This window comes from Meles meles, chromosome 16, assembly GCF_922984935.1.
Source record: "Meles meles chromosome 16, mMelMel3.1 paternal haplotype, whole genome shotgun sequence".
Lineage (NCBI taxonomy): Eukaryota > Metazoa > Chordata > Mammalia > Carnivora > Mustelidae > Meles > Meles meles.
Window position 1 is genome coordinate 40,612,486 of NC_060081.1, and position 20,892 is coordinate 40,633,377.

Below are 20,892 nucleotides of genomic sequence, written 5' to 3' on the forward strand. Positions count from 1 at the left end.
TTTATTTGGCAAAGAGAGAGAGGAGAGAGAGTGAGAGCAGAGAGAGCAGCAAGCAGAGGGAGAGGGAGAAGCAGGCTCCCCAAGGAGCAGAGAGTCTGACTCAGAGTTCCATCCCAGGACCCCGGGGTCATAACCTGAGCTGAAGGCAGACGCTTAACCGACTGAGCCACCCAGGCACCCCTCGAAGCTAAGTTTTATGGTTCATTTTATAAGAGATAGGAAGTCTAAAACCTCCCATTTTGATTTTGGCCTCCCTGTATTTTATTTATTTTAAAAATGTTTTCAGCAATAGTGATCAGCTGATCACAGAGTAAACCAAATTGTGCAGCTTCTTTTGGCCAGAAGTTGTGCCCACTTTCTGGGTACAGAAACATCGCAGGGAGGCTGGTTTTCACTTGCCCACTAGAAGAAAACCCAAATGGTCTTGAACTTGTCTAGATGAGCAGAACTGAACAGCTCGCTTCAACCAGAAGGTGAGAAAAATTCAACCCTGCAGAAGTAGACCTGAGCTGTCCCGCGTGCCAAACAAAGACAACACTGCATTTCATCATCCAGCCAGTACGGTGCATCCAGCCCTGCCCTTTACCCCCTCTCTTTGCAGCTTTTGTCTCCCTGCTTCTTTTCCTCTTCTTGCCCTCCCTGGCTCCCTTTGTGCTGCACAGAACAGCAGAGCTAGTGTGTATTAATCTTCTGACTGTTTCAGCGTCCAGGGATGCAGGGGCAGCCACAGACTGGGAGCGAGGCTCTCATTCATATTCTGGGGCCAGGCGCCCGACATTCCTTTAATCTTGTTAAGCTCGGGAGGAATGAGGCATGCATTAATTGAATGAGATACAGTATTCATTTTTGCAAGCGACTGCACCATTTGTAGCCAAGACAGAAGCTCAGGGTGACCCAAGGATTTTCTCTCTCCTTTGCCCCTGGATGCTGTAGGAGCTACAGAGGGCATAGAGAGAGAGACAAAGACAGAGACAGATAAGAAAGAGAGAACAAGGGAAGACAAGAGTAAAGGTGAGAGGCAAAGGGAGAAAGGGAAGCCCCGGGGGCTAGGACTCAGTGTGTTCACAGTTGGAAAGTGCTCTCCTGGCTGGTGTGATTCAATGGCATCAGGAAACACAGTACGGACATCAAACATATCTATCCCCCCACCATGCGGGTCTGATCACCGCACTACTGACCAGTGGGGACTCTGAGACTTCCTTCTCTAAGAGCTGCAAGGCCCAGGGATTTGAGTTAAATCCTTTCTACCTCTGCCCTTATTATAAAAGGGGAACTTGTAGTCCACACCAGCAAATGCCGCATCTGCACGAACCTCAGTGTTGCTAATCACCCCCTTTTATGCTCATGAATATAAATCTGCAGGCTGAGGAGCGAATTCATGCTGACATAAGGATCTGAAAACACGTTCATCATTGTGTTACTATGCGATTTTTATTGGTTTGTTTTAAAACTTAGATAAAATTATGGGAACTCCCAGGAAAGGTTTTGAGTTCTGTCGGCCAAATATGTGGAGGCAATTCATTGGTGGCTGCGAAATTTCGGGGTATTTCGATAACAGTCAACAGTATAGTTTTCAAACTCTTTTCCAGAATCGTGGAACAAAGGAGATCCCATCACAAAGCTCAAGGCAAAAATCTAGATGCTTTGACTTAACAATGCCACCTGGCCTGGCCTCACCCTGGGGTTGCTCTGCAGAACTCTGCAGAAGTCCAGGGTGGTGCTCCCACCCTCAAATTTCTACCCATCCCCTCAGTCTGATTATTCTCTTCCACCGTGCTTTGGTTTGGTTTCAGCAGTGATTAGTATCTGATATTATTGTGCTGATTTCACTGATTGTCTGTGTCTTCTCTTAGACTCTAAGCTGTGTGAGGACAGGGGTCCCGTAGGGGGCCTCACAGCTGTATCCCACCACCCATAGCAGAACCAAGTATGTGGTAGGCACATACTTGAGTGCTGGAAGGGATTGGCAGCAAGAGACAGCATCTCCCAAACCTTCGTGCAGTTTTGAGCTTTAATAATCTCAGAAGTACAAACCTGACAAATTTCAAGAAACATCTTTTGAAGGCATTGTTATTTATATTTGCTGTACAATTTTTCGGGGGGGTGGTTGCAAATTTTGGACAGTAAATTTTTAATTTTAATTTTTTGCCTTATTCCCTTTGATTGATGATGTCAAACACTGATTTAAAAATCAAAAGGAAGAGAGGCGCCTTGATGGCTCAGTCAGTTAAGCATCTGCCTTCAGCTCAGTTCATGATCCCAGGGTCCTGGGATTGAGCCCCTCCTTCATTGGGCTCCCTGCTCAGTGGAGAGTCTGCTTCTCCTTCTCTCTCTGTCCCTCCCCCTTATGTGCTCTCTCTCTCAAATAAATAATCTTTAAAAATCAAAAGGAAGAAAAGAATTAGATTATTTTCCTAAAGCATTACTGAATAAAGGCATTTTCAAAGTCAAAAACTTAAAATTTGTCTTTTTCTTCAAAAGTCATGAAAGTAAGTAAGTGGATAAGGGAATGTAAATAATTAAACCTCAAATATACATATTTTTGAGGTTATTAAAGCTTCAAGATGGCACTAAGATTTTTGGACATGCCAAATGGATGTGTTCACATGTTTTAGAACATTTACTCTTTAGGAGTCAGACTAATGGGAGCTTTCCTCCATCCCTGCCCTGTGTCATCTAAAAGAGGTGGTAACAATTGTGTCCACAACAACAGACAACAGAAATCAAAGAGAGAGCTCATGTTAGAGGAAGTTTCTCAAAGTCACACATATCCGAAGGCAGAACAGATGACGTTTGAAGGGAATGAGTTTCTTGTCACTGCAGGTATGTGGCTCCAGGCTGGATCCAAGCTATCCCAGAAGGGCAGGAAAAGGGAAGTTATTCAAGCATTTTAGTGTAGGGGCCAAGGTCAGAACTTCTGGTGCAGGCTGTGTGGGCTGCAGAATTATTCTATAGCTTATAAGCTGTGGGGCCCCAGTTTTGTTCTCTGTAAAAAAGGGATGTTAACGTATAATATATTAATATATAATATGTTAATATTAATGTATAACTATAATGTATAATGTTAATATATAATATATTGATATGGTAGTATATAATATAAATATATAATATATAATATGTGTATTATATATAATAATGTATGATAAGATTGTATAAAGGGTTGGGTAAGGAGTTTTGTATTGTGTTTGACACAGTGGAAAGAATAACTGTGTTATTATTATTATTATTATTAGTAGTAGTACTATTTTGTTGCTGTCCTTATGCAAGATCAGTGGGTGTTTGGACTAAAGGATCTTTGCGGCACAAGATTTTGAGGTTCTGATGAATAAGTAGAAAAGATGAGCTCCTGGAAATTTACACACTCTATTTGCGACCCTGAATGATACATGATTGATGGAGGGTCCTGCAGCTTGATAGCCTGGAGCTAGGGCGTGGGTGTGGAGGGGTCCTTTGTCTCTTTTCAGTGATGGGCCCTGGGGCAGTTAGGTGGTGCCCTTGGAAGGGAGGGAAGTGGGGAGAGGGTGTAAGAAGGCCCAGGTCTCCTTGGAACTAATTTGATTGGGATGAAGCTGCAAAGGTGAGTTGGTTCTGGTAGAAGAGGAGGTAACATTTGCTTCCTGGTAGAAGTTCTGGCAGCTTCAGGTCCTTCCGTCCTTAAGCCCTTCATCCCATGACTCCATTCATCCATCCATTCTCTCAATCGGATGATTAGTCTCTACTGCTTATCACTGACCCTACCTTGTCTTTTTACTCCTTTCTTGCTTTCTGGTGCTCAGCAAATAGGCTTTGAGCATCCACTGAGCCCCAGATCTTGTTCTAGGGGCAGAGGTGAGGGAAAACAGACACGGCCCCTGTCCTCACGGGGAGAAAGATACTGATCAAATCACCACGCACATAAATATGTCCAGTAGCTGACAGCGGTTAGTGCTGGGATGAAAAAAAATCTCCTCATGCTTTATCACGTGCAGATGAGGAGGTAGGTGGGAGGCGATGCTGGAGGAAGCAATGGGAAACCGGAGAAGAGGATGAAGAGGTGTGACCAGGCAAAGCTATGGGGACAGTGTTCTGGGCAGAGGGAAGAGCAGATACAAAGGCTCATCAGTAGGAGTGTGGCTATACTTCCTAATTCATACCTGCTAGGCGGTTTTATCTAAGTTATATTTACCCAGGGACTAAGCATGTGTGCATAGGAACTTAATATACGATGAAGGTGGCACCACAAATCAGAGGGACAGGAAGGATTATCAAATGGTTGGTACACATTTGGAGAAAAATAAAACTGGGTCCCTGGCCACCATGACATACCAAGGTGAAATCCATGTGGACTAATGACCTCCTGTAAAGACCGGGGGAAGATGTTTGCACGGCCTATCTAAGCAGGAGCTAAGATCGAGGACATACCAAGAAGACATGCAAATCAGCAAGAAGAAGACAGGAACCCTAGTGGAAAGGTGAGCAAAGTTTGTGAATAAGAGAGAAACCCAACAAGCTAGCAGGCAGACGAAGAGATGCTGTGTGGTTTTCTTCCTTCTTTCCCTTCAGGGGACCCTTTTACCATCTTATCTCCACTTTTCTCTTCCTGGGCTAAGATTCTTCATCACCTTAACTTAAGCCTCTTTTTATTTGAGGACAGGTTGAAGAGAGAGCCAAGAGGCAGGAAGGGCTTGAACCACCCCACCTCTGGCATCTCCTTATTTGTACCGAACACCTGGAGACCACCAGAGACTAGCAATGATCTGGTCTGGCCACCAGGTGGCGCTCTAGACACTCCTAGCTCAGCAACCTGCGAGGACAGTCTGGAAAGGCATGGTTCCTTTAGAATAATAACAACCAGACAACTTTTGGGATTGCCACCCAGAAGGAGCAAAACGTTTCCCCTAAACGTGTAAGGTCTAGGAGGCTGAAATTCCACGTTTTTTGTAGTTCCTGAGTAACAGTCTAGGGCTTCCTGATGAAGAATTTCCTGTGCTGTTCCGGGGAAGCCCAGAGGACACTGGATGTCGTAACAGGCACAGGAGGATGGGGACTAGACTTCTGGGCCCCTCGAACAGTTAGCATCAGCGTGAGTAGTTCCAGAGGAGCAAAACTGGGGTTAAGGGAGTGGAAGAGGAGGCTCCTGTGCTCACACCCTTTGTGTGGCTGGGCACGCCTCCTACCAGTTCTGGTCTATTTCTGGTATTCGCATTGCCGTGAGACCTGAGCAGACTGGGGTTCCACAAAGCACAGGTCAGGTCATGTCTTTAAGGTAGGAGGCTGCATTCACTCACCTTTGGGGCTGGGAGCCAGTCAGCAGATGAGGCAGAGTTCAGGGGTTGCACCTGCCTGCATCTGCTGTCCTCTCCAGGTGTCTTTACGAGGGTGTGTTCTCTGCCTCAGGATTTATGCTCCACCCATGTGACCTGGCAGCTGGATAGGGTGCTGAGGGCGCAGGAGTCACCCCCCATCAATGAGAGATAGGAGGTGGCGAATAAACTCCTCAGCCTCTTCACCTTGGTGGGGGGCAATTCTGTGGGGTGTCCCCACAGTCCCTCAGAGCCCCACTTGCCCACAGGAGCAGCCGATTCATCTATACACCCTTTGCTGGCTCTCCTCCCTTACCTGTCTTTCCTCCACTGGCTTCCCAGGATCACCTCCCAAAGAAACTCCTTGCGTCAGTGAAAATTAATAAAGGGAAAGTTCGCTAAAATGGAATCGGGAGTCCAGAAGGGGGAGCCGTATCACTCAATATCAATTACAGGAAGAAATGTCAATAACAGATCCCAGCAGAGTTGTCAACAGGAAAGAATCAATAATTTCTAGCACCAGCTGGAAGAGATGTACATTGTTTCTCCTTTAAGAAATCCACTACCCCTGCAAATCAGCCAAGGAGTAGTGACCATCACCCTGAATTCCTGCTTTTCTCCGGGGGACTTTCCTTCAAAACAACTCCTCCCAGCTTCCTCCTTCTCCATTCCACTGCTTTGTGGGATTTGTCTGTGGTTTTGCCATATCTTGCAAAGTCCTGAATTGCAATTCTGTGTCATCCTGAATAAACCCATTTTGTCGGCCCTCTTATTTCTTGGGTTAACACACTCAAATCCTTGTCTCATGTTTCTCTTTTAGGGAATTCATACAAAAAGAACGGGGAAAATAGGACTATTTGATGAACTGCTCAGATATTTTCAGAGCGCAAATAACAAGAGAGAAAAGGCTGGAAGGCAGATGGAGAAAGGGACCCTGTAAACTCTCCTAATGCCTTGAGCTGCTCCTAACTCAGTTTTGCAGGCAATAGTTCTAAGAATCCCTTGTTCAAAAGAAACCCAGTTACTTCGGGCTTCAAAGCTATTTTGAAACGACACTTTGGGATCCGAGTTATTTCGAAGGCATTCATAGTGAATGGGAAATCCAGGTGTGAATTTTTCAGTTGCCTCCAGTTCTATCCTGTGGATAGGGAACATCGTTCGCCTCAGATACCCAAGGTCCCAGCCTGCATTATAAATTATTAACTGGGTCTTATTCTTTCTCCTGAGCTCATAATGGCTTCTGACATTTTAATGCTTGCATTTTGAATGCACACAAGTAAAGAGCAGAAACCGGAGAGGCAAGCTTCCCCCGTTTGCATTTCAGACCCTCCAGATGTATTCTTTTGTGAAATTCAGCACCCCGCTTCGGCAAGCAAGCGTCTTAGCAAACAGCTCTGGAAGAGGTTAATGATGGGTTTGTAAAGGTTCTTCTGGCTTTATTTTGGTCCCTGGAAATGCAAGTGTCAGCACAAAGTATGTTTATGGTTTCATTCAATTGCTAGGAAAAAAATATCAAGAGAGTTGTAAAAAAAGAAAAACAAGTTTGAGTGACTCAGCTTTGAATAAATTAAGAACCAATTTGATGCAAAATGTGGACCGTGCCAAGAGCCACTCTATTCTCCAGCGGGATGTTGAGAGCGTATGGACCCCTTTCGTTCTCTCTCCCGCTCTTTTTTGGAGAGGGAGACGCTGGTTTCTAAATGTGTAGTGATTCTGCCATCCTCATTTCTAAAGTCCCCAGGAAAGGTGAGATTGTTGAATGTCCTTCCCGTGGAACTTGATACACAGGTTTTAGGTAGAATATATTTCCTTAGAGAGGAGATGCACTGTGTAAAATCTTTTTTTTTTTTTAAAGTGAAGTTTGAGTCTGCTTACAATAATTTGTACACATCTTTTTATATTCTATAGGCTTTATTGGAGTCTCATTAGAATGTAATTGATAATGACACAAAAGAGTACAGTCAGTACAATTCCGTTCATATTCCAGTTGAAAAGCTGGCAATGACCACTGTTTGTTGTGAGAAATCAGGCTCATGCTTATTCTTGTGTATATGGGTAGTAGCAGGGAGGGGACGTGAGGAGGCTTTTGGGATACTGGTGATGTTTTGTGTCTTGATGGGTTATGTGGATGTGGTCAGTTTGTGAAAATTCACTGAACTGTGTGCTCCTGACCTATGCACTTTTCTGTATCCATAGCACAGTCGAATAAAAAAACTCAGTGTATTGATATTGTCAGATAGATGAAAAAAACTGGTTCTCCCCACCACCCACCACTTGCTAAATCTATTAGTCCCAGGGGCAACTGGGTGGCTCAGTCGTTAGGCATCTGCATTTGGCTCAGGTCATGATCTCAGTCTCCTGGGATCAAGGCCCACATCAGGTTCTGTGCTCAGCGAGAAGCCTGCTTCTCCCTTTCCCTCTGTCCCCGTTTGTGTTCCCTCTGTCTCTCTATCAAATAAATAAAAAAAAACTTGAAAAAAAACTACTAGTCCCAGGTCTGCTGCTCCAGTGGGAATTTTTGCCAGCGCTCCCCCTCGCCCCCTCAAGGCTGGAGACCAGAGTGTGAGGCTTTCTGGCCCACCACACCTGCTGTTTGGCAGGGAAAGCTTACCTGCGACCTTGGAGTTGTACGCCACTCCGACCCCACAGATATTGTTGTTGGCTGCGGCAGAAACCTCACCTGCACATCGGGTCCCGTGGCTGTGGAGAAAAACAAAGGCAAGTCGGAACTTTCCGGAAGGCTCCTTAAATTCTGTGAACTGGAAGCAGTTTTGTTCTTTTCAATGGTCCGGTTAGCAGGAGTCAGCCGGATGAGGGAGCAGAAGGCAAGCTGAGGGCAAAGTGCAAGCTCACGGCCTCCCTCACCTCCCACCCCAGGTGGGATCTGTGCGACATTCCTCAGGACTTCCAGGCTGCTGGAAGGCTAAGGAAAAGAAGAAAACAACAACAACAATGGTTACCTTAGAGAAATCACAGTTTTGCAGGATGGGAGTCTCCTCGGTGTACCAACATCTTAGTGATTTACAAGGAAAAAGCATTCTTTTTTTTTTTAGATTTTTATTTATTTATTTGACAGAGAGAGAGAGACTGCGAGAGAGGGAACACAAACTGAGGGAGTGGTAGAGGGAGAAGCAGGCTTCCTGCTGAGCAGGGCGCCCAATGCGGGGCTCAATGAGCTGAGCTCAATTCCAGGATCTTGAGATCATGACCTGAGCTGAAGGCAGACGCTTAACGACTGAGCCACCCAGGCGCCCCAAGGGAAAAAGCATTCTTATCAATGGCCTAACTTCCGGAGACCCATAGATGCAATTTCCTAGAGCACTAACGTCACCCTCCCCTCCCCTGCCTTTGTTGGAAACAAAGGCAGAAGGGAAAGTAAAATTAAATTTCTTAATGACCTACAGCCCACTGACAAGTACTTGAGGCAGGCAAAATAGAACATTCCTCCAGGAAACTCTCTACTGTCTTAAGGTTAAGGCTTTGCTAGAGGGAAAAAAACCACCTTAGCTTGTCAATGGCGAGTCCTAAAGTGTCTTTTAGGTCCTCTTTTGCATAGGAAAGTCCTTTTGAAAAACTCCCTTCTCCTTTACTTCCCCCAAATCCCAAGTTTAGAATCAGTCACCCCTCATGCTTGTAGTGCACCTCTTTCTGCCCTCAGGTCCCGTCCCCATGCTTTAATAAAATCACAGTTTTGCACCCAAGATGTCTCAAGAATTCCTTCTTGGCCATTGGCTCTGGACCTCACTAACATTCCAAAATGGTATCAAGCACATGGCGCACCCACTTTTCCATCTGTGTAGCTCCTTTCTTCCCCCTTCTCTCCCCTTCTCTCCCCTCCTCTAACCTTCACCTTGACTTGTCTCTACCATAAAGAGGCTTCTCTGAGCATTTCCAACCTTGAGATTTGATCTTTACTTTAACATTTGAAGTATCTTCCAGCAGAAAATACACTTACAGGTTTCCAGTGAAAACCAAGGACTCTGTGACAGTTTTGTGCTGGTCGTTTTGTTTGAAGCACTAGAATTATGGGCTGATGTGGGAAACAAAGGCAGAAGGAAAATTATCAAATGTCCTTACTCCCTACAGCCCATTGACAAATCCTGAAACAGGAAGAGTGACCTTCCTTTAGAGACTTCACTGCCTGGATCTTAAAACTTTGCTAAAGATAAACGGCAATCCCAGCCCAACCCTCAGGCTCCTGTAAGTCGACTTTAACATCTAAAAATTCCTTTGGAAACTTCCTTTATCTTTAACCCTCACTATCCAAGATATAGGTCGGCAATCATCCTCCAAGCATATGACCCACCAAAATACATCTGAAGGGTCTCATGACTGAGTTTTTTTCTAAACAGTAATAAATGACCTTTTCTTAATAATAGCTAGCCCCCTCAGCATCCTGGGAGGCTTACACTATCCCTAACTCCCTCCCAACTTGAAAGTATATAAAGGGCCATTCCTCATGATCCCCAGTGCAGCTCTTTCGCCCACAGGTCCTGTCCCCATGCTTTAATAAAACCACATTTTTGTACCAAAGACATCTCAAGAATTCTTTCTTGGCCATCGGCTTCCAACCCTGATGTCTTTCCTATATCATGGGTTACTGGTTATTTTCAAGGCTGGTTCTCTACACAGGTGTGTAATGCTGCCTGTCAGTTACGGAATCACGGTGACTTACCTTTTTTGGAATATAGCCTTCTTTGAGGGCATATAGAATGTTGTAGTTTCCCACCTTCCTCCGGGAATAAGAAAGCATATACTCCCAACATTCTGCATGCAATTTCGAAGGGTTCACAGAACCTTTGAGGCTGACCAGATTAAGAACCCTCGGCATTCATTTGAAAATCTTTCCAAGGTTTGCTAGCCAGGATTCTGAGCAAGGTCTTTCCGTGGCTTATGTTCTAGAATATTATCTGCAACAGACACCATCCATTTTCTCCCGTTTGTTTGCTCTCTCTTGCCTTTTACCGAAGGGTTCTAAATAGCTCTAGTCCTACTGTGTGCATTTCCCCTCCCCTTGAATTGACGGCTTGCTTTGATCCCTAGAATGCAGTGGAAGGACAAGTGTATCCCTTCATAAGAGGGTAGGCAGCTTCTGCTTGCCTCTGCTGGGCACATAGGGGAGTTTGGGCTAGCCTATGAATGGACAAGGGCATGTGGGGAGAGAGAAACCCAGCAATTTCTGCTGTTCCAACACCTCTGATGAGGCTCCAGACATGTGAGGGGTGACACCGTCCTCCTCCAGACCTAGCTAGATCACCTCAGTCAGCGGCAGGTGGAGAGAGACAGGTTGTCCCTGCCCAGCTTACAGGTCTGTGAACAGATACATGTTCGTTCTTTCTGAGGCCGCTATGTTTTGGGGTAGTTTGTGAAGTCCCAATAGAGAACCAAAACAAACATAAACTCTGAGTCCATCAAGATGCTGTATCTTAACCCAAACCAGCATTCAAAATGTGGGAGTTTCCACTGGTACAGGCATCTGAGATTACCGGCTCCAGTCCCCAAAAGTCTGTTCTGATGGTCAAGGAAGCAGCTAAAGAAGTAAATGGGTCACGTGATCCAGGCTGCTGGAATAGCGTCTGTGCAACCCGCTGAAGGGACAGGGTTCCTGCAGTGAACTTCTCCACTCACTGTCCCAGCCATGGCGTATATAAGGAAAACGTGGTTGAAGGGGGCTTACTGGCTCTGTGGCCCTAGGAATTCAGAGTTCTGCATCATCTGGTGTGTTCTTTGCAATATCCTCTTGGGACAAGCAAAGCTAACACACCAGTTCTTAAAAACATCGTACCCAAGGATGGGGAAGGGAAGAAAAAATATATATGTATTCTTATTTTCTTTCCCTTGATATGAGCAAAAGTAGATGCTGCTTCCACAAAGGGCTACACATCTCATGGGCTCCAAATTCCCTTTGGAGCAAGAATGCAATCTGTATATTGGGTCTAAGTAAACCTCGTAGTTCCTGCAGGGGATGGCCCTTGTGGTAAAAAAAAAAATCTGTGAAAACCACTGTGCTGTGCCAACTACTATGTACTGGTCTCTAAGTCTTCTAATGGACCGCATAGGAGATTTTTGAGATTTTTGAGAAGGGGCCCAGTTATGGTTTAACGTGATGGGAGAGGCTACTATGGACGTGGCTTTCATGGCTATCATATTCCAAATGCTGTACGAAATGCTAAAGAAAGCTGTGAAAACCAGCATGGAAGCACACACACACTCACACGTATGTGTGTGTATACACATGTATGTTTGGATATGTATATATACTGAAATATGTACACTCTTTATGTTGAGTCATAGATATACTTTAAATGTACATATTTAAGTACATAATTATATACTTAAATACTTTTATGTAACATATACTTATGCATTCTATATAATCCATATATTATATATTTAAATATATGCTTACATAATGTACACACCACATATAAAGTACATGTTCCTTTATGTGTAGGTACATACATATTTTAAAATCGAACTGTAATGGATACTGATTAAATTTGGCTTGCTTTCTTGCTGTATGATTGATGCCGAACAAATAAATATTTATTTTTATTTTATTTTATGTTTTTTAAATACCTATAGGATTTTAATGGGAGAGTGCTCAATTTTTAAAATAACTCAAATACAAATAGTAAATTAAAGAAATCGCTGATCTACTACTATGTTAATGATTAATAAGCTTAACTGAGAAAAATGCAACAAATAAATATTTAAATAAGAGCTTAAAAAGTCATTGCCATGTCTAATTTGGCCAAGCACTCATTTCCTTATTATTTAATTATCAGTCCTGTCAAGATCTCTTCTCTCAAACCTGCAAGGTCCAAGTAGGGCCGGCCTGGAAGGTCAGGACCTTGGCCAGCATTCACGAAGCACACGGATACACTGATGGAGACCACACTGAGTAGGACTCTGTTCTAGGGGGAAGAAGGACGTAGGGAAATGCCCACCTGTCATGCAGGTTCAAACCTGGGTTGCCATGATGATTGCATTGGGACTTCCTCAAACAGCTGCAGTGGCCATGGAGGTGTCCAACTGAACACCTGAGACGCTGCCCAGACCCTGGGAATCTCCAGAGAGACAGCCCAGGCACATCCCTTCTTTCCACATTGCTGGCCTTTCACTAGAGTGATTTAATCATCCCTCTGGTCCTTTCTAGCCAAAAGCATGAACTTCTTTATGTACGTTATTAAGTCAGACTGTAGGATATATTGAGTAGTCTGAATACAATGACTCTCATTTATTGATACACATGGGCTGGGCACTGTGCTGAGAGAGGTACAAGCATTATTATATTCACTCCTCACAATAAGCTGTTATTGTCCCCATTTTACTTACTTATTTATTTTTCAAGATTTTGTATATTTGTCAAAGAGAGAAGGAGTGAGCGTGAGCACACACATATGGGGAACGGCAGACAGAAGAAAAAACAGGTTCCCTGCTGAGCAAGATGCCCAGTGCAGGGCTCAATCCCAGGACCTGAGATCATGAGATGCTTAACTGACTGAGCCACCAAGATGTTCTTATTGTTCCTATTTTAAAGAAAAGGAATCTGAGGCATTAGGATAAGGAGCCACTTTTTCACTTAGGAGGCAGATTCAGAATTCAAACTCAGGTCTGCTGCTTCCAAACCCTTGCTCTTACTGATGATCCTTGACTACCATCTATTCCTAACAGAAAAGTGCGGATAAAAAATATGGTGGTTAATTTTATGTGTTAACCTGGTGGGGCCAAGGGGTGCTCAGATATTTGGTCAAACATTATTCTGGGAGTTTCTGTGTGGGAAATTTGGGTAAGAAAATTAATGGACTCGGGTAAAGCAGATTGTCTCCTATACTGTGGGTGGGCCTCACCCAATAGGTTGAAGGTCTAAATAGAACAAAAAGAGTGACCTTCCTGAGCAAGAGAGAATTCTCTAGCAGACCGCCTTTGGACTTGAACTGGAATGCTGGCTCTTCTGGGTGTCCAGCTTGCCAGTCCACCCTGCATTGGACTTGCCAGCCTCCATCATTGTGTGAGCCAATTCTTTATAATCATCTCTTTCTCTCTATATCCATATCCTATTGGTCCTGTTTCTCTGGAGGATCCTGACTAATACAAAAAGTAACTGAGTAACTGACCTGGTTTTTACTGGTTATTTAGCTAACTCGTTTGTTAATACCTTTGGCTCAAGTTTTCTGGTACAGCATCGTCTGTTACTTTGCAACATGATTTCTGGGATGGCAGAAGATGCTAACTGATCACCAAGCTCATTTTCTTTTCTTCCTGGGATCCAGTTAGGGTCCATTTCCCAGTCTCTCTTGCACTGCCATGCAGTCATGTGACTGCATTTTGCTAATGTGATGTGGGCACACGAGAGGCCTACTGCCTCAGGGCATAAAAACTGCCCATGAGTGCTTATCTGTGCTCTTCTCACTCCTGCAGTTTAATGTGGACAAGCATGGTAACTCTGGAAATGAGTGTCACGGATGGAAGAAGCTCATGTCCTTGAATTGCTAAGAATACATGGAGGAACTGGTAGGTGAATGATAAATAACTTTTTTTGTGTTAAGCCTCTAAGATTTGGGGATGCATTTATTATAGCTGCTGGAATAACCCGAAATGGTGAATGTTAATTTTATTCTTATTGAATGGTTCTACCATATTAGTAGCTCCTGCTCGATATCTTTTCTGGAAGGAGAAATTCAAATGGTAAGCAAGTGAAATAAATGAATTTGAAGGGTGTCATAAATACTAAGGAGATGTTTGGGTGACCACAAGTATGTTGGGTGACAAGGAGCAGAACAAGGCCATCCTTGGAAGAATAGGAGAAAAAGTCTGTCTTGTCTGATCTCTTATTCCCTACCCTCCTCTCAGGTTTGTGTGGTATGTGGGAGGGCATCTGGGCATTGGCAAAATTAATACACACTCTGAGGCTGGTGGGTTGAAGTGGTTCTGTTAACAGCACTGGCTCTGACTGACATATTAGTGCTTCTATTTTGGCTCGGCTTATTATTATTATTTTAAAAATACCAACAAATTCAGTGCATAACAAAACCAATCTCATACCACCCAACTTTATCAAAGCCAAATGTTTTCCCAACTTTAGGTTGTTTTGTGGGTATACTATCTTTTATTCAATTGTTCATCTATTGATAGACATTTGGTTATTTTTATTCTTTACTCTTGTGCATACATGTACAGTTAATATTATACCATATTTGATTAAACTTTTTGTGACTCAACTTAAAAAATAGATACTTTTTTTGCTCAAACTGCTTAATACATCTCTAAAAAATGATAGAATCCTAAATAACTACAATGTCATTATCACACATAATATAATTAACAAAATGGTAGTTGGTTTTCAGGGAGAGCAGGAAGACAAAACCATTGCTGTGATGGAAAGAGTGAAAACTAAGGCAGCAATGGTGTGCAGGGAAAATAGGAAATTGATTCAAGAGACATTTAGGGAATGGGTGTTATTCAGCAAGATTTGGTGATACAATGAGGACTTTTAATGTTATTCTCTTAAGTTACTTTCAATTTACCCATGAGGGTAAATTAAATCTCTTTTGACCATATACCTATCTTCCTTCTATTAGAGACTATATAGTTTTAAATTTTAAAGTGTATGTCTTGAGGAAAGTTAACCCTTGAAGGAACAGAAAGACAGGTAGAATGAAGAACATGTACCCTATTTGTCATGGAAACTTTGGTCACACAGAAAACAAAATGGCAGAACAAATACGTAGTACAGTTATGGACTCTGGCCTGATCCCCACCTTCCTGAGCAAAGCAAAGTGCATATTTCTGTGCATTACTAGTCAAGATATTCTGGATATTCACATGACCAAAGGAGTCTGTAATTACAAGGGTACATTCCATGTATTTTATATTGGCATACATTTTTTTTTAAGGAAATAAATCTTCACCGATAAAATCAAAGCCCTCCCCAAGGCCATACTTCTCTTTACATCCTCAGAAGTGACCACTGTACTAAGTTGATTCTTGGAATGCATGTGCATGTTTTCATGCAATTAGTTTATAATCAGCTATACATAAGCATATAAGCCACTACTTGCTTGTTTTCGAACTCTATATAAATGTTTCATATATATATATGATATATAATATATAATATACACATTATATATTATATAATCTCTAAAATTTGCATTTTCACTTGAATTTCTGAGGTTTATTCATAAATTCTGGTGCATTTATTTATTTTTATTTTTTTAAAAAAGATTTTATTTATTTATTTGACTGAGACACAGCAAGAGAAGGAACACAAGCAGGGGGAGTGGGAGAGAGAGAGGCAGGTTTCTAGAGCAGAGAGCCCAATGCAGTGCTTGATCCCAGGACCCTGGGATCATGACCCGAGCAGAAGGCAGCCACTTAATAGCCTAGCCACCCAGGCACCCCTGGTGCATCTATTTTTACTGCTGTGTAGTGATGCTGTGTAGTAGTCCCTTTATAAATAGGTTGAGATTTACTTATTCATACTCCTAGTCTTAGGCATTTAGGTTGTTTGCAATTGGCTTCCTATTTACAAATAATTTGAGAAGAAACCTTCTTGTACATTATTACCTTGTGCACATGTGTGGTAATTCCTCTGGGCTATGTATATAAGGGTAAAAATAGGTTTCTTGGATATATATTACCTCCTGCAGAGTGGGAGAGAGCCAATACCTAGTATCATCAAACTTGACCATTTGTGCATATCCAAATGCTGTGAAATGGTATCTCATTTTTTATTTTGCAATTTCCTCATTGCTAGGAATGTTGAGCATCTTTTTACATGTGACTTAGCTCAGGTGTTCTGTTAATCATCTTTGCATAACTTTGGGCCCTTTTTTTTCTATTTTTTTCATTGATTTGTAGCTGTTCTTTATATATGTTGGCTACTAACCCTTTTGGCTCATAGAACTTATACCTATCTTCTAGTCTGTGGCTTGTCTTTTAACTTTGTTTATTGTGATTTGTGAACTGAAGTGTATAATTTTAACTTTGTTTTCTTAATCTTATCCTTTTCCTTGTGGTCTAGTGTCTTGTTTAAGAAATCCATCCCTAGCCCAGAATCATAAAGATGTTTTCTTATATTTTAATTAAAAATTCCCCTAGAATTCATTTATGCTCAGTGTATGGGGTGAACACCTATTTTCCCCATATGAATAACTAGCAGCATTTATTGAGTATCATTTTGCCATCATTTTTCATTGTTTTTATTGCCATCTTGGTCATTTATTAAGATTCTTTTGTCCTGGAGTGCCTGGGTGGCTCAGTTGTTAAGCTTCTGCCTTTGGCTCAGATCATGATCCCAGGGTCCTGAGATCAAACCCGCATCTGGCTCCCTGCTCAGTGGGAAGCCTATTTCTCTCTCTCCCACTTCCCCTGCTTGTGTTCCCTCTCTCACTGTGTCTCTCTCTGTCAAATAAATAAATAAAATCTTTAAAAAAAAAAAGATTCTTTTGTACGGCAGTCTGCTCCTGGGTTTTCTCTTCTGTTTCTTTGTTTTTTCCTCTCCCTGCTAACCCTTCTCTCTCATGATTATTATGGTTTTATAATGCTTTGTTATTTGGCAGACAATTTTCCTATCTTGCTGTTGTGGTTCATTTTCCCCTTCTCTTTTATTTCTTCTTTATAGTCATTCTCCTCCTCCTTTGTCTTACTGTATTCTTGGCCCTTTGCTATTCCCTATCAATCTTGGGATGATTTGGGCTAGTTTCACAGAAAAATAGTCTTGAGACTTTAGCTGAAATTGCATTGAATTAACAGATTAACTTGATATCTTTTTATTTTTCCTTCTTCCATCCATGAACTTAGTAGGCAGCTCCATTCATTCAGGACTTCTTGAATGCTTTCTAAATCTTTAAATTTTCTCCTTAATGTTCTCATGTATCTTTTCTTAGATTTATAATCATTTCATTGAGTATGAGATATGGCATGGTGTCAAATAAAAGAGATGATAAGAAGCATTCTTTTTTCACCCAAAATTAAAGAGAATGCCATCAAAGTTTCAGGATTAGGAATAATGTTTGTAAACTGCAGATTGCCAGAGGGGAGGGGGTGGAAAAAATAGGTGAAGGACATTAAGAGGTTCATACTTACAGTTATAGAATGGATGAATCATGGGGGTGAAGGGTGCAGCATGGGGAATATAGTCAATAATATTGTAATGGTGTTTCGTGGTAATGGATGGTGACTATACTTATCGTGGTGAGCACAGCTTAATGTATAGAGTTGTCAAATCACTATGTTGTGTACCTGAAATTAATGCAGCACTGTATGTCAACTACACTTCCCCTCCCCACAAAAAAGAAGAATGTTTGCTGTAGGTTTTTAATAAACAAAGTTATCTTCAGTTCAATAATTATCTCTTCAACCGCACCCAGGCTAGATTTTATCACATTCATTGGGATTTCATTCCAGAGGCTACATTTTCCAACTGCAATTGGTTCCTTCTCATATTCATGTTTATTTTTGCTTCTTTCTCCATCATTTATTTTTCTTTTAAAATGGATGTTATCCATAAACTTATTCCTCTAAGCAAACTAAACATAACTTACTTTAATGTCTTTTTCAAGACTCTAAAACCATGACTTTAGGAAACAAACAGGTTGGCTGGAGGTGAGGTGAGGTGGGAGGGATAATTCAGTGATGGGCATTAAGGAGGACATTTGATGTAATGAACACTGGATGTTATATGCAACCCACGAGTCACTAAATTCTATCTCTGAAACTAATAAAAAAACTCTTCATAAAATAAATTGCACTTGATATAAACTCATATCTTGACCTTTAAATTGTGTTTGATGTGGGTTTTTTTTACCCCAGATATTGTGGAATGTTTTAGTTTGTAGGCTATTAAGTTGGAGGTTTTTGTTTTGTTTCCTTTTCCTTCTCTCTCTTCCTTTGGGCTTCTTTCCTAGTTGTTGGTTCCACAGTTGTTTTAATGGACTCCTTAGTTCTATATCCCACAGCACAAGGCTTATAATGAGGTCTTAGGGCTCTTGATTCACAGAGATATTGGAGATAAGCAAGCCAGTGGGCAACTTGGCCAGGTTCATAGACATGAGGCTCTAGCCTCCAGTCTCCCTAGGTCTACAGATCCCTACACAACCAGAACTGTATAGCAGCTAGGTACAGTCTTTTCAGCCATGTCTTTGGAGAAAGATACTTTCATGTTAGATATATTGGAGTTGAAGTGCAGGGCTCAGTCATTCATGTTTCCTGGGTTATATCGAATGCTCTCTCCAAGGGTAAGCCCAAACGGTGGATAGGACAGCATGTACAACTGCTTCTGGGGAAAACCCCAAGTCATCTGGCAAGCACTCAGTACTTTCTGGAGAAGTGAAGAGGCTTTCCATCTTCTGACCCTAGATGCTAAGCCCTTCAATCTTCCCCACAAATCAACCTTGTTTCATGCATTTAAGCCATCTTTGGATATAACTCTTCTTTCAATCAGAAGTGCAGAAACATAGGCACCAGACTCTGGCCAGAAAGTTTAACCTTGAGCTACTGTTTTCTAGTTTTTGTCAAAGGCTCAGATGAGAGATTGAATGGCTGAGAAAGGTGGGTGAGGTCGTCCATAGCTGGGTCATCCATTGACTCCTTTGGCATAAACCCTCCTCATTTTCTAGCTAGTTGGAGAACCTCTGTCTTAGCTCCTCTAGACATCCCTTTGCTGAATTTCACAATTAGATTTGTTGCCATTTAGGGAATGTCTACCGTGTGTCATGCTCTGAACCAAGTATCATATATGCGTGTATATAGTCCCGCATACAAACCTTCTAGGTAGAGTTCAGGCCCATTTTACAGATGGGGAAAAGTATTTAGGGATCACTTTATCTATTCCAACCAGTTAAAACACTACATTTGTCCATCATAATCTGCTATATTTTTCTCCCTTAAGGAAAGAATTATTGCTACCTGAGGGCCACAAAAGTCCCCCATATGGCATGTATAATATTAGTTTCCAAGGTAGAAATGACTACACCAACATACAGAGATTTCTTTTACAGTCTATATAATTCTCTCCATAACCCCCTCCTCTGTGTTATATCTATTTCTTTGAACTGAGGGGAAAAATCTAAATAATGAAGATCTGTCTAATGCAGATAGGGAACCGGAAATTTTTTAAAAAAGCAACAGTGTGGTATTTCACCAATGGCTCCTAACAGCTCACAAAATTAAACTATGTAGGATTTCACTAGGCTCCGTTTTGGGTAGAGAGATAGTTAATGGCAAGGGGCAGCATTTGCGCTCGCATTGGCTTATGAGGTTGTCTCAAAGCTCACATGAGAGAAGAAGTTAGGTTAGGTTTTTGAAACCAGTTTGAATTTGATTAGCGAGGAGCTGATATCAGAATTAGTTCACAAAGACAGGAGGGAAAGGTGTTCGTCTATTTCTCCACCATTAACTGTCTCCCGGGTAAAGCATCAGTTTTTATCAATGTGTAAATATCCAACCAGAAATGGCTGTTTTCCTCACAGGTTCTTTTTTGGCCTGTTGCACAACGTTCTTCAAAATGAAATATGACTTCTAATAAGAAAAAAGGTTAACCACTGAGAATCTTGCTTATTTGAAGGTTTAACTAATGCTATCGATCAATTGAGCTCACGTAGAGATCTATGTCCCTCAGCATCTGTTTACACTTCTTCCTCCGCTCACCCCCAGTTTGGTTGCCTGAGTAATAAATGTCTTCTCCCTTTCTGAATTTATAGTAAACTCTTGGTGGCCAGGAATTGCCTCTAATCCAGAATCTCTTACTTGTTAGGGCTCACGAGAGAGCGTGCAACACTGTTGTGATGCCCCATAAATTCTGCCAATGGCAGGGATGACATTTCAGTGGTGAATGCCTGTCAAAGAAATGCTATGCAAGAGGGAGTTTTATGGACAGCAGCACAGTAATGGAATACAGATCTGTGATGCATCGCCAAACATTGACCTAAAAGCGAGCAAGGCTGGGAGATTATTGACAAAGCGTGGGCTGCAAACCTTGGAAGAAGCAAGCCATTCTAAAACGGACAGGTGTCAAGGGCCCTCAACATGTAGGCATGGCCGAGAAGGTCTGCCACTCATCCATCAACCAGCCCATCGATATGCATTGAGTGGCAGCAAGGAAAAACATGTCAAGCTAGATGTCGATACTACACAAGAAATAAGTTATATCTGTTTTGCATATTATTGATGTTCATTAAACATGGATTGTTTTCTACCTTTTTGCAAACTGGGTTACCCCTACTATGACTATATTATTATTTTGCTTGGCGGTCTGTATTTCTCTGATTACAAGCTAGAAGGAAATTATACTCCCTTTACAAATTTCTCAACTGTGAGCTATCTCCCTGGAGCTTGGATACTGCAGGTAATTATTAAACGGTTCACAGTAGAATAAATACACTTGCTCTGCTTAAAAAGGAATACTTCTATAAAATCAAATTAAGCACAGGGCAAGAAATTCTAATATACATATCCCCTAAAAGCAGTTCTGCATATGCATGAAGTTTGCTTTCATAAACAGTCCTTGGCTGGGAGTTTTGAATATGTTCTTGAAGAAATGTGCACTTGGAGGAAAACCAGTTACCAAAGAATTGCAGAGGGGATGATAAGCTAGTTTAAA

The 20,892-nt window shown here is 42.0% G+C and overlaps 1 protein-coding gene across 1 annotated transcript in view; it reads right to left on the reverse strand.

Moving 5' to 3' along the window:
- Positions 1-20,892, reverse strand: part of PCSK2 (proprotein convertase subtilisin/kexin type 2) — a 263,778-nt gene that overhangs the window by 43,417 nt on the left and 199,469 nt on the right. Inside the window, exon 7 of the mRNA XM_045981647.1 lies at positions 7,897-7,985. Coding sequence (XP_045837603.1) covers positions 7,897-7,985 — 89 coding nt within the window. The remainder of the gene's footprint in view (positions 1-7,896; positions 7,986-20,892) is intronic.